The 13,402-nt window shown below is 35.6% G+C and overlaps 1 protein-coding gene across 5 annotated transcripts; it reads left to right on the plus strand.

Annotated features, from left to right (window-relative positions):
• Window positions 1-2,202: 2,202 nt before the first annotated feature.
• On the plus strand, window positions 2,203-12,647 carry FAR1 (FRS (FAR1 Related Sequences) transcription factor family). 5 transcript variants are annotated; one of them, XM_059594296.2, is made up of 9 exons: window positions 2,203-2,362; window positions 2,532-2,730; window positions 8,695-10,881; window positions 10,977-11,033; window positions 11,358-11,426; window positions 11,533-11,601; window positions 11,691-11,759; window positions 11,854-11,901; window positions 11,991-12,647. In XM_059594296.2, exons 3-9 carry the CDS (start codon window positions 8,818-8,820, stop codon window positions 12,051-12,053), a joined length of 2,439 nt encoding a protein of 812 aa, XP_059450279.1. In that variant the 5' UTR covers window positions 2,203-2,362; window positions 2,532-2,730; window positions 8,695-8,817; the 3' UTR covers window positions 12,054-12,647. The 5 variants fall into 5 exon arrangements, with proteins under 5 accessions (XP_059450279.1, XP_059450278.1, XP_059450284.1 ...); XM_059594295.2 differs by having other exon boundaries at window positions 2,203-2,357; XM_059594301.2 differs by having other exon boundaries at window positions 2,203-2,357; window positions 11,997-12,647.
• Window positions 12,648-13,402: the final 755 nt, after the last annotated feature.

Here is a 13,402-nt window from a genome sequence, read left to right on the forward strand (position 1 = left end):
TTTCTCTTTACCAATGCTTTTCTTTTTCTTCCTTTGTCCATTTATGATTTTACCTTTTCCCTTGTAATATCACTATTATCCTTTTCTTCTGGGGAAGGGCCGGTCCGAGAGTGAAGTGTATAGAAGAGCACCACCCCTCTCTTTATTCTTTTCCTCTCAACCAAAAAGAAGAAAAAGAAAAGGTACTATAGCTGGGCCCAAAGCTTTAGTTTTTCTTTTTTCCATGGGGGCATGTTTTGAATTATATTAAGGGCCAGCATTTGAGAGCAAGCAAAAAATGTATGTCTGGTAAAAAAATCTCAAAGCACTTTGTGCCCCAGAAAAGTCCAAAACTGTGTTTCATATAATTACAGTCATGCCAAAGCTCATTAACAAGGAGTAGGAGGAGGTCCTTTGCTCCAAGTCAGCCATCTATGCCCTCACTGATGAGCTTGAGAAGCTTTTCTAAAGAATGGATTAGTTTAATTGGTTTTCACTTGATTTTAAATAAGTTAAAGGGAGAGGAAGGTGATCATCTTATTTGTTATGTTACCATCTAACAACATATCTTTAGTAGACATTTCATTTTGCAAGGTCATGTATTGAAAGTATTATTAGACCACATTAGGTTATGTACTGGTACAAAATTTGATGTTTTTTCCTAAAATAATGCAATTTTCAAAATTATTTCTCAAAATAATATTGTTTTGTATTATTCTAAAACTATTTCAAAATTTCCACCAATTTTTTTTTTTTTTGAGTACATAAACAAAGAAAAAACAAAACCAAAACAAAAAGGCCTTAGGATGGCCAAGTGGGGGGAGGTGGATCCTTTCCACCGACAATGGGGAAAGAGTGTAGGGAGGAGGATATATGGGAAATGCTTCCATAAAAGGATCTAGTTGCGGCTCATTTTGCCACTGCGTGGGCACAAAAGTTTGCATTTCTATTGATCTTTCTAGCTTTCCAACTAGAAGGAAGAGACTGGGATAGAGTCGAGGGTATTAAAAATAATTAATGTAATGAGCCAATCTTGAGGAATAGTAGGGTATTAAATAGCCATAATAACAATATGTGAATCACCTTCAATAATAAAACTACCTAATTCAAGAGACGAAGCCAGACTGACTTGAGAAACCATGTTGATAATATGTCCATTTGAGTCGCAACAGATGGTCCCTTGTGCATAATATGAGTCCTTAATAGCAGTATCAAAATTAATTTTAAATCAATCTAATGGGGGAGGGTACCACTTTTCCACAGGAGGCGTGGATTGTTGTTGCCATGCATTGAAGTGTTCTTGAGCTATCTTGTTAATATTCTCAGAGATGAAACCTAAACTTTGTTTCTATAAAACCATAGAAGATCACATGCCACAAAAGCAAAAATTTGGAATTTGTGATGATCTTCATGAGGAATGGCTAAAGTGGATCCCGAAGAGATAATCAATTTAATCCAGTCAATCATACTACAAGAATTTAGAGTAGTAATGTCCAGAGGCCAGATAGAATTTCTCCACACTATTCGGGCAAAGGTACAATTAAAGAATAAATGCCATAGAGAATCCAATTCCCACCATGTTGTTTTGTTGGCATGGAAGCTTATATCAAATAATTTTGTTGCGGTGATGACATAGGGATATGGCACCAAAATTCAGACTAGGGTACCTATTTTATAGACAGAAATTTGCTTTTAACTTGCTTGAAACTAATTTATACAAACTCATCTAATAAAGTGATATGTATTCTATAGCTATTAAAAAAACATATGAGAAGCACATGTTATTAAAAAAAATTAGTTTGTAGCAAATTTTTGTCCTTATTTAACCATATGGCACAACATGCAATTTTTATCGAGGCATATGACATGTGGCAGGTTTTTATTGGTTTAATATGTAATTCTGTTAATTTTATGGACGGAAAATTGACATAGGTATCATCTTTGTATTTATCTATAAAAAAAAAAAGGTACCATTTATAATATAAAATGAATCCTAAGTGAAAAAAAAATAAAGTCGTTAACAGTCAGAGACCAAAAAGACAGTTTAATCCTTTTTATGGTTTACAAATGCTAATTTTTTTTTTTTTTTGTTGGTGAGGCTAATATCTAAGTTTTTTAATCTAATAACTAATTTTTATGGTGACGTCATCGAGTTATACGTCATTTAGCTATATAGCAGGCTAGGCTACATAAATCTAGTAAATAACACGTTATTCATTCGGATTCGTTACAGAGCGGAAGGAATCGAGGCGAAATTCCCCTTTCTCTTCATTTCTCCGGTGCAAAACCGAATAGCAGTGAAAAGAAAAAGTTGACCCGATAATAGGATCCAATTGAAACCGACCCGACGGTGAAAAGGATTACGAACCTTTGCACAGGTGAGGTATACAATTTCTGCGATTTCCTCTTCGTGCTCTTGTTTTGGTGAATTTTGATTTCTCGTCCTTTCTCTTTGGATGCGTTCTCTGTGTTTGGATGCTTGGAAAATGGGGGAGAAGAAAAGAGAGAGTCAAGCGAAATTCGGAGTCTCTACTAATTCTCTTCTTTTTCAGTGATTCGGGAAATAATAAACAGGTTCCAACTAACTAAGGGAGCACTTCAACTTTCAATTCTCTATTTTGCTTTCGCATTTTCTTATCACTCATTGGAAGTTTTACTCTTCGGAATCACTCTAAAAAAGCAAGTGGAATTAGCCCTTTCTTCCCAGGAGGATCCCCCATTCACGCAAACCCCCGCTCAAACTGTTTTGAGGTCTTTCTCTCTCTCTCAAATTGAATTTTTCTATTTGTTACTGTAATTTGTTTATATTTTGTTTTTTTTTTTGGTTTTTTTTTTTTAAAAAAATTTTTAATTTTAATTTTTATAGCATTATCATGATACCGCATTATGTTTTTTGTGTTTTTTTTTCGTCGTAAGAATAACTTTTTTTGATGGCCTGTTTGGTTGCTGAGAAAATGGGGGAGAGGAAAAAGGGGTTATTGAATTTTATGATATATTGTTATCTCTGGACCTTTGAGAAATGGAACCACTAATGAGCTATTGAGAGCATAGTTAGGGCCTTAGCCTTTTAGGAGTTGCTGGCTGATTTTAGTATGTGGTGTTTCTCAAATTTTGATGAAGCAGAAAATGTGAATTGTGAAGCATTAACGAATAAAATTTTTCTTCAAATTTTGTTGGCTTCTTTGGTTTTATTTCCTTGTTTAACAAATCAAAAGTATTATAAGAAATTCAGACATTTTACTTTACATTCGTAATGCAAAAATTACTATGCAGTGACCATATCGTTACTGTTATGGACAATATGATCCTTCTTGGATAAAATTACACCTGCCTTTTGATGTAACGAGGTAGGATATCCTCTACAATCTGGGTTTCTGCATGTCGCAATGTGAAAATTTGAACTGTCCATTATGTGGGTGGTTCACATAGGTTTTACATAGTTTTCATATAGGGTCCAGAAACATGGATGGTTGAGATTTGTACAATCCCATCAATGCTTCGTGGCAGGCATAGTCTCATATAATGAGGATGCCTTGTGGCTTGTTGTAGAAAGCACCTAGTCACATTCTAGTGGTATATTGGCTTCAAGCACAATCAAATAAAGTTCTTATGATCAACATTTTCATGTAGAAGGAATTAAGGTTTCATCAGCACACGCATGCACTGTTATCTGATAATCAAATCAGAATATTACCTATCATATTTTGCAATATTGGACCTTCCTGCAAATTGGATTGATCATCATACTATAGAAGCAAAGTAGGCAGTGCTGGGTTGATCAACTCGTGAAGGAGCTACAAAACATAGGGTTGGTTGGGCAAGTTTACCAAACATATGGAGACGATATGCGCCTTAGGATTCACTTTTCTGCACTCCTCTTTTTTTTTTTTTTTTTTTTTGGATTGCATGAGATCGTGCTTAGGAAATTTTAGAGTATGGTTTCTTATGTTATGTGCAGATAATTTCCGATGCTTTGTTGGGTCATGATGTGCAGATAATTTCCGATACTTTGTTGTATCATGATCTGCTGCCCATTTTGATGCACATACGCCCATTTAGAAATGATTCACTACGTAACAATGGATAACAAACTTCTTTCATCCAACAAACTCTGATTCTATTGCCTTTAAAATAAAAAAAATTAGTTATAGTGTTCTTTGATAAAAATGGAAAACCTGTTTAGATTATCTTGGCTGCTTCGAGATCATGTAATTTGACCAAAAAAAGGAAAAAAGAAAAAAGAGTATGATAGTGAAAGGGAATGCATAGATGTGCAGCTTTGTAACTTGCTAACATACTTGTTTATGATCATGTTAGATATTTGATACGGAAATCTATATCATGTGTAAGTGCTAGACAAGATTTTGAACTTATTTATCATGTTACATGCTCTAAGCTATGCAATTTCTTATTTCATTATTCTAATTATTGGTTTTGTTCCTGGTCCTCTATATTTAAGATCTTGGGTAATTTTCTTACTGCATTCAGTTGATGCTGACTTTGTCCCCCACTTTCAAGTTGTAAGAATTTTTTTTGAGGCACTATCTATGGAGATCTTTGTCAAACTTATTAATTCTAGTGTTCGAGTGGGAATCCAGAGATTCGAAATCTTGTTGATATTTTGAACTGCAGTTTATCTTTTTTATAAGATGATTGTGGTCAATATCATAGATATAGATCCTAAAATTCATTTTGAACGAGTAGAACTTATGTAAGGAATTTCTGTTTAAATTTAAATTTCAAATTAAGGGTGTCTAAAAAATATCATTTCAAGGTCTTGTTGGAGAAAAATTGCTCATGCATTGTGTAAACAGCACTTTTAAATATGTCCACCTTGTGCTTTGTCCTCTTTTAGGACCTGAATGACAATAGTAGTGGCCTTAGGGTGGGGGCTTTCTAATGAGGCGATGAATGAAAATTAAAGGGTTTGAGTAGCATTTGCCTTTGTCTATAAACCCTGGAAGAAAATGTTCAAAAGACAAGTCTAGTTCTGCCTTTTGACTTAAAGGCCATGTCATTGTTTTTTTTTTTTTTTTGTTCTTGGGGGAAAAGTCCACATACCCCCTCAAACTACCACTCAATTGACAATAAAAAATGAAAATTTTTAAAATTTCCACACCCTAGTTTTATTTTTATTTATTTTTTTTATATTTTATTTTAAGGGTCTTTTTGTCATTAGGGGGGATATTGACAATTTTTGGTAGTTTGAGGGGATATTGTCAATTGAGTGGTAATTTGAGGGGTAAGTAGACCTTCCCCCCCCCCCCTCCCCCCCCCCCCCCCCCTTTTTATTTTAATAAGTAGTGCAACTCATTAAAAAAGCTCAAAGGGGCGCAACCATAGTATGTAAGATGTATACAAGAGATAACCCCCACTAATGATTAAAAGGACAAAAATCCACAAATTCAAAAAAGTTAGAAAAATTTAAGAAATTATACGCCCTTGTCCATATATAAATTGTTTTGACCAAGATATTCTTGAGCTCTTACATCAACATCTCACGATCTTCAAACATTTTGCATTCTGCTTTCTCCATATGCTCCAGATTAAGCACAAAGGAGACATCCTCTAAACAGCTAAAATTGAGACTTCCCAACTGATCTCGCCAACAATCTAACAATCAAAAAGGCGAAAAATTACATTCCATAATTCTCTTGCCATTTCACAATAGAGAAGAAGATGAATTGTAGGTTTTCTGCTCCTTTTACACATGCAACACCAGTCTACCACTTTTACTTTTCTCTTTCTTAGTTTATCCAATGTCAGAATCTTTCAAAGAGTCGCCGTTCACGCAAAGAAACTATCTCTCAATGGAACATTGACTCTATAACTACGTTTCCAGGGAAAAGATGAACCCCCCGAACTAGATAACACTTGTAAAATGACCTAACTTCAAAATTCTTCCTCTTAGAAGGGATCTACCAAATATGATCCTCCCCACCTTGTCTCAATCTGAGGGAATACAACAAATCATAAAATGCAATCACCAAATTGAGCTCCCAATCATGTACAAATTTAATAAAAGATAAGTTCCATTGAAGATTACCGTAACTGCATATTATCCTATATATGCAGTTTTCTAACGATAATATTATCATATTATCCCCAACCCACACCTCCTTACAACAAGCAATGCTCAACAACTTTGGAAAAGATTCCTTCAATGGTTGACCCCCACACTATAAATCATGCCAGAACCTAATCTTGGCATATGTTATCACAAGTAGCATCTTCTTTTATTAATGCTCTTTTTAATCAAATTTATGGTCAATATTTTTTTAAAAAAAACCACCCCAAACTTCTATGAAGCATAGTAGATGGTGACTACAAAATTACATGGGGTGCAATGATAGTGCTTCTAAAGAGTTTTGGATCATAACATTAGATGATTAGATGTTAGGGCCATATTTGTAAGCTTCCTTGTTTATTATTGCAATTCTTTCAATTGACACCTTTAATCTTTATGGTTTGGGTCCTTTTCTTGGCAAATCTTATAGTTACCTTTTTGGATATCACAACTTTCAAATGGGTTGGGGATTAGGAATTTGTTGAGGTCCAATCATGCTCTCTTAGGTAAATGGCTTTGGCGCTATGCGATTGAGAGAAAGGCTTGGTAGAGAGTGGTGGTGGACTGTAAATATGGAAGTTCATAGGGAAGGTGGTATTCTAGTGAGCTTGTTGGGGCGTATATGGAGGGTTTATTGAAGAATATTAGGAGGGGTAGGGAGAAGTTTTGTAGACACCAGATTTGAAGTGGGAGATAGCTCTAAGGTTAAATTATGGCATGATCTTTGGTGTGGGGATATGGCCCTTAAGGATGCATTTCCAATTTTTATTTGATATTTGCTTGCGCAAAGGGTGCTCCTATTGAGGCTCATGTGGAATTTTTTGGAGGTGCCATTCAATGGAATGTGAGTTTGCTAGAGCGGCTCTGGATAGGGAGGTGGATGTCTTTGCTTCATTCTTCAAAATGTTGCGCCCCTCTGCTCTTTTCAATGAATCACTTATTTATAAATAAAATAAAATAATATAAAAATTAAGAATAAGATAGGAAGGGGAACTTGTGGTTTTAAAATTGGGTTGTTTGGTGTTAAATCCTTCTACAGTTTCATGGGTTGTTCATGATGGTTTCCGTTTTTCTTGGAAGAGTGATTTGAAGACTAACGTTCCATTGAGAGTGACCTTTTTGTGTGGTTGGTGGCCCTAGGGAAGATCTTTGGAAGTGAAGCGTCATTGTGGTTGATTGGTGTTATTTGTGCAAATGGAATGGGGAGTCCGTGGACCATCTTCTTCTTCTTTGTGAGGTTGCTTGTGCCATTTGGAATGTTTTCTCCAATCGATTTGGGTTGTCTTGAGTTATGCCTAGATGAGTAGTCGATTTGTTTGTTTGGTGGACTAGCGGCAACACTCGGAGTGTTGTTATTTGGAAAATGGTGCTTTTGTGCATTTTGTGGTGTCTATGGAGGAAAATGAATGATAGGCGTTTTGAGGACCATGAGAGGACTATGGAGGAGATTAATTTTTTATTTTTTAACACTTTGTATCTTTAGACAACTGCTTATGTTTCTCTTTTCGTGATTAGTTATCACGATTTTCTTGTTATTTTTGCTCCTACTAGCAAGTTGGCTTCTCTTGTATACTTTGGGTGTACATGGGGGCGCCTTATGCTTTTAATTTTATCTTTGATTAATTATCCAAAAAAGAAAAAGAAAAGATTTCACAACTTCCAATTGAAATCTTGAATTCAATTTAGTATCTGCACTTGAAATCTTGTTTCTAATTTTTTAATATAAAAGGTTTTCATTCAAGGGTATCGGGTCGGGTAAAAAAGTGCACTTTAATTTTCTCTTTTGACTCTAATCATCTCATGTGGAAAAGAATGATTGTTTTTTTTTTTTAAAAAAAAATAGAGCAATTATTAACTGGGTCATGAATCAAATTTTAGATTTCGGTATTGATAAAAGATCTTCCTATGTTATACTGTGACCATTATGATATCATGCTCATATTTATATGTCAATAAAGAAATAAAATAAAGAAGTAACAAATCTAAAAGCCTTGGGATGTTGTTGAGAGGAATCCAACCCTGGAGGCTTGAATCTTCTTTTCTGCTCTAGTTTTGGAGCAGATATGACTATCTGGCTATTCATATTAACTGGTGGAGCAGCTTAACCTATATGTTTAAGACCATCAGAATTACTTATTAAGTTGACGTATCTAAGGAAATTACTTGCTTTAAGTGTGGGCATGTTCAGTTTTGCTACTTCTATTTGATGTTGAAAAAAAAAAAACGCAAAGCTACTTCAACCCAAATAAAGAATATAAATAGCATGGTGATAGTGAAGTTTGAACTGACATAATGCCAAAAGTTGGAATGGGATGTAAATCTTGAATTCATAGATGAATTTACATCCTAAAATTACCCTTGTTGGGAGTCATAATTGAGTTAGTTTTAAGGCTTGATTGAATTAAGTTTATGTTGATATGCATACATGCATCTATAAGTATTCTCATCGAAAATGATTATCATATGATGGTAGGGTAGCTTAGATTTCTTTTCAAGGGGCTTGGCTTTTAAGACCTTAGAATTTGATGAGAAGAAGGTCCAAAGATGTTTTGATAATCTTGGTCATGTACATTGTGTTTTAATCTTCTGTGGTTAATTTTTCTTTTCTTTTTTTTTTTTTTTAATAATGTTTTCTTTTTCATCACCAGGTTGGATTTTTTTTATGGAAACAGTCCTTTGCTGAGCAATAAGGGCAGGGATGATTCAAGATGCAGTTGATACTGTGGTGGACTGTCTAGACATTGTGCATAGTGTTGGATAAACTGAAAAACATGGGTGATTTTGTGGATGAAGTGCATAATAGAGATGGTGGGGTGGTTAGTTCTTCTAAAAGGGATGTTATAGCATTTGAAGGGGATACAGATTTTGAGCCACGCAATGGCATTGAATTTGAATCGCATGAGGCAGCATACTCATTCTATCAAGAATATGCCAAATCTATGGGATTCACCACTTCAATTAAAAACAGTCGTCGCTCGAAGAAATCAAAAGAATTCATTGATGCCAAATTTGCATGTTCCAGATATGGAGTCACTCCAGAATCAGATAGTGGGAGCAGTCGGCGGCCAAGTGTGAAAAAGACGGATTGCAAAGCCAGCATGCATGTGAAGAGACGGCTGGATGGGAAGTGGATTATTCATGAATTCATAAAGGAGCATAATCATGAGCTTTTACCTGCTCTAGCATACCATTTCCGAATTCATAGAAATGTAAAGTTAGCTGAGAAGAATAATATTGACATTTTGCATGCTGTTAGCGAACGAACTAGAAAGATGTATGTTGAAATGTCTAGACAATCTGGTGGGTATCAAAATAATGGGTTTCTTCAGAGTAACATAAGTTATCAGTTTGATAAAGGCCGGCACTTGACTTTGGACGAAGGAGATGCCCAAGTTATGCTTGAGTACTTTAAGCGTATTCAAAAGGAGAATCCCAACTTCTTCTATGCGATGGATTTGAATGAAGAGCAGCGTTTGAGAAATCTGTTTTGGGTTGATGCCAAAAGTAGGCATGATTACATTAGTTTTAACGATGTTGTTTCTTTTGATACCTCCTATATCAAAAGCAATGATAAATTGTCATTTGCTCCTTTTGTTGGGGTGAACCATCACTTTCAGTCTATGTTGCTTGGATGTGCATTGGTTGCGGATGAGAGTATATCAACATTTGTTTGGTTAATGAAAACATGGCTTAGAGCAATGGGTAGGCAAGCTCCCAAAGTGATAATCACTGATCAAGACAAAGCGTTGAAGGCAGCCATTGAGGAAGTCTTTCCGAATACACGGCACTGCTTTTCTCTTTGGCATATATTTGAAAAAGTCCCTGAAAGTCTAGCTCATGTGATCAAACAGCATGAGAATTTTTTGCCAAAATTCAACAAGTGCATTCTCAAGTCATGGACGGATGAACAGTTTGACATGAGATGGTGGAAAATGGTTACTAGATTTGAACTTCAAGATGATGAATGGATACGGTCCTTGTATGAAGATCGAAAAAAGTGGGTGCCTACTTATATGGGGGATACTTTTTTAGCTGGAATGTCTACACCTCAGCGTTCTGAAAGTATGAATTCTTTTTTTGACAAGTATATTCATAAGAAAATTACTCTGAAAGAGTTTGTGAAACAATATGGGACAATTTTACAAAATAGGTATGAAGAAGAAGCCATAGCAGATTTTGATACATGGCACAAACAACCTGCATTAAAATCTCCTTCACCTTGGGAAAAGCAATTGTCAACAGTTTACACGCATGCCATATTCAAGAAATTCCAAGTTGAGGTTTTAGGTGTTGTTGGCTGCCATCCTAAAAAAGAAAGTGAAGATGGAACAACTACTACATTTAGAGTTCAAGATTGTGAGAAGGATGAGTATTTTATGGTAACATGGAATGAAACAAAGTCAGAGGTTTCTTGTTTCTGTCATTTGTTTGATTACAAAGGTTTCCTGTGTAGACATGCAATGATTGTTCTCCAAATTTGTGGTCTTTCAAGCATCCCATCTCATTATATTTTGAAGAGGTGGACAAAAGATGCAAAGAGCAGGCAGTCAATGGTTGAAGGAGCAGAAAGGATACAGACTAGGGTGCAACGTTATAATGATTTATGTAAACAAGCCATTGAATTGAGTGAAGAAGGATCATTATCTGAGGAGAGTTATAGTATTTCTTTTCGGGCATTAGTAGAAGCTCTGAAGAATTGTGTGAATGTGAATAACTCAAACATCAATATTGCAGAATCCGGTAGCAATGTTCATGGTGTTCGTGTAGAAGAGGAGAATCAAGGGAGCCTGAGAGCTAAAACAAGCAAGAAGAAAAGTACATATAAGAAAAGAAAGGTTAGTTCTGAAGTAGTTGTTTTCATATACTTTTTGTCTCTGTCACTATATGTTTTTAAAAAGAAAAAGGACTGAGGAATGCCTCTGTATATCAGGTACCATCAGAGCCAGATGTTTTACTTGTTGAGGCGCAAGACAGCTTGCAACAAATGGTTTGTCTAATCTTCGTTCTTGTTATGATCTGATTACAATGCTTAGGGGAATGCATAGGATCATGTTAAGAATGATATTACAATGTTCATCAAAATCTACCCTGTATCAAGAACACCTGGTGCTTCTATTTTTTTTTTTTTTTTTAAAGTATAATTTTGTGAATCTCATGGGAAATGGGGTTAAATACATAGTTATTTCTGAAAGTAATGATAAAAGATGTTCACTTTTTCTTTTCCTTTTTGTTGCTTGGGAAAATAGAAATTCTGCATCTATCTGCCCTATGGTATGACTGCTCAATTTAACTTGGGCTTTCATGCTTGTAGGATAATCTAACCTCCGATGGAATGACCCTTAATGGATATTATGGCACTCAACAGAATGTGCAAGGACTGGTACAGATTATTGTATTTGAAAATTTTATATGAGCTGAGCTTTTTCATTTTTCGTTAAAAGATAGTGAAATTAGTTATGATGCTTTGTAAATGGTGCTGATTTAAGGTGCAGTTGAATTTGATGGAGCCACCTCATGATGGGTACTATGTTAATCAACAAAGCATGCAGGGGCTGGTGAGTCATGCTAAAGTGAAGACAATGATGTACATATCTATTAGTAGCCGTTGTCTGATTTTTTTTATTCTGAAATTATATGCTTGTAGGGGCAATTGAATTCAATAGCACCCAGCCATGATGGTTTTTTTGGCACTCAACAAAGCATCCATGGGCTGGTATAATATTTAATAATGTATTTGTCGAGAATTTTGGTTTTGTAAATACCATTCATGTCATGAAGCTTCATCAACTATACTTCCATTCATTTAGGGACACTTGGATTTTCGACCTCCGCCAAATTTCAGTTATAGCCTTCAGGTTTGTTTGCAACACATGGAAGTTATGTTGACATCTCGAATCGCACTTTTTCGTGCATGGATTTTACTAATTTCTTTCTGTAACCTTAGTTGCAGGATGAAGCCCATTTAAGATCCGCGCAGTTGCACAACAATGCTTCAAGGCATGCATGAGGAAGAAACAACTTTGAGTAGCTGGATTCAGTTGCCTCATGGAGGTGGCTATTATCAATGGTATGTCCAGGAGGTGATTCCAGAATCTCTCACTGCCTCAGTTTCCCGTTTGGAAGAAGATTCATACTCAAAAGAAGCCAAATGCATTTGTTTCCAGTATGAAGGTAACAGAGTTCCTGTATATTTTACATGGGAAGCTAACTTGCAGAATTTGGGCTGGTTATATTAATCCCCAGAAAAGACAAAAGAAAGGAAAGAAAAAAAGAAGTTATTCATGCATCATAGTTGTAGCTGTTATGGCAACACAGCTTGAGAGCATGAGTAATCTGGATCAATTTAATGGATCCATCGCTTGAAGGTACCGAATTCTCGTAAGCTATTAGAAGAATTGGAAATTTATACTGTTCGAGGAGAAACATACTTCTGACGGGTTAAATTCAAAAGATCTTCAACGTGTGGACAATTTTAAGAATGCACCCTTTCTTGCACATCAGAGATCATAAAATTACTGCAAAAGGCCCTTCCTTTGTATATGCTATTTGTATCATTATGTTTTAAATTGATTTAGTGTCGCGGGTTTGATCTGTTCCCTGATAGGTTATTGTGATTATGATCAACTGATTGTGATTGGATTGTAACTCAAAATGGGATTTAGACAACAGAATTGTAAAAATGGAAATGAACTTGGATGAAAATAAGACTCCACTTCGGGTAGAACCTCACCGCACACAAGTTGTTTGATCAATTTACTCAATGAATTCCATAGGCCTAACTCCCACCCATTTTATAGAAGTATCTAGGATCCTTTATTCCTACTAATAGACCTGCTAAACACAAAATGACAAGATAAACTTGCTAACATCCAATTGCTAATGGTTTAAAACAACAGATAACATGTAATTCACTTGGCATCTATTCCCTGACGTGAATCGGTCATTGCAATTGAAGCAAAAACCGTTCTTGCGCCGCTTTCACATTTACTCCCATTACCAATTTTTTTGGAGTGGTAGAGAGGAATTCAACCAACCGATTCCCTCCTTGAGGATCTGTGACCTTTAACAGCAGATTTTTTCTACGTCGGCTGATCTGATCATCCTTCATCCTAGCAAGTTCGATTGCCACTTCTTTTTCTGTGCTTCATGATTTGGAAAACAAATTGAGCGATGACATAATTATCTTAGATGAGCTATCCAAGTTCGAAGACCAACTGCATGGATGAGATAATTTTGCTGATAACCCATCCATATGGGGACATTAGTCACAATCTTTGAGATGACCTTATAGATAATGTTACAATTGACTGAGGTGGGTCGATCTGTGTTGGAATGAGAGCGATGTTCAAGTGATTA

This window comes from Corylus avellana, chromosome 5, assembly GCF_965113065.1.
Source record: "Corylus avellana chromosome 5, dhCorAvel1.hap1.2, whole genome shotgun sequence".
NCBI lineage: Eukaryota > Viridiplantae > Streptophyta > Magnoliopsida > Fagales > Betulaceae > Corylus > Corylus avellana.

Coding starts and splice junctions, on each gene's coding strand:
- FAR1 (XM_059594296.2), top strand. CDS start 8,818: ATGGGTGATTTTGTGGATGAAGTGCATAATAGAGATGGTGGGGTGGTT. Junction 10,882..10,976: donor GTACATATAAGAAAAGAAAG/GTTAGTTCTGAA, acceptor TCTGTATATCAG/GTACCATCAGAGCCAGATGT. Junction 11,602..11,690: donor AACAAAGCATGCAGGGGCTG/GTGAGTCATGCT, acceptor ATATGCTTGTAG/GGGCAATTGAATTCAATAGC.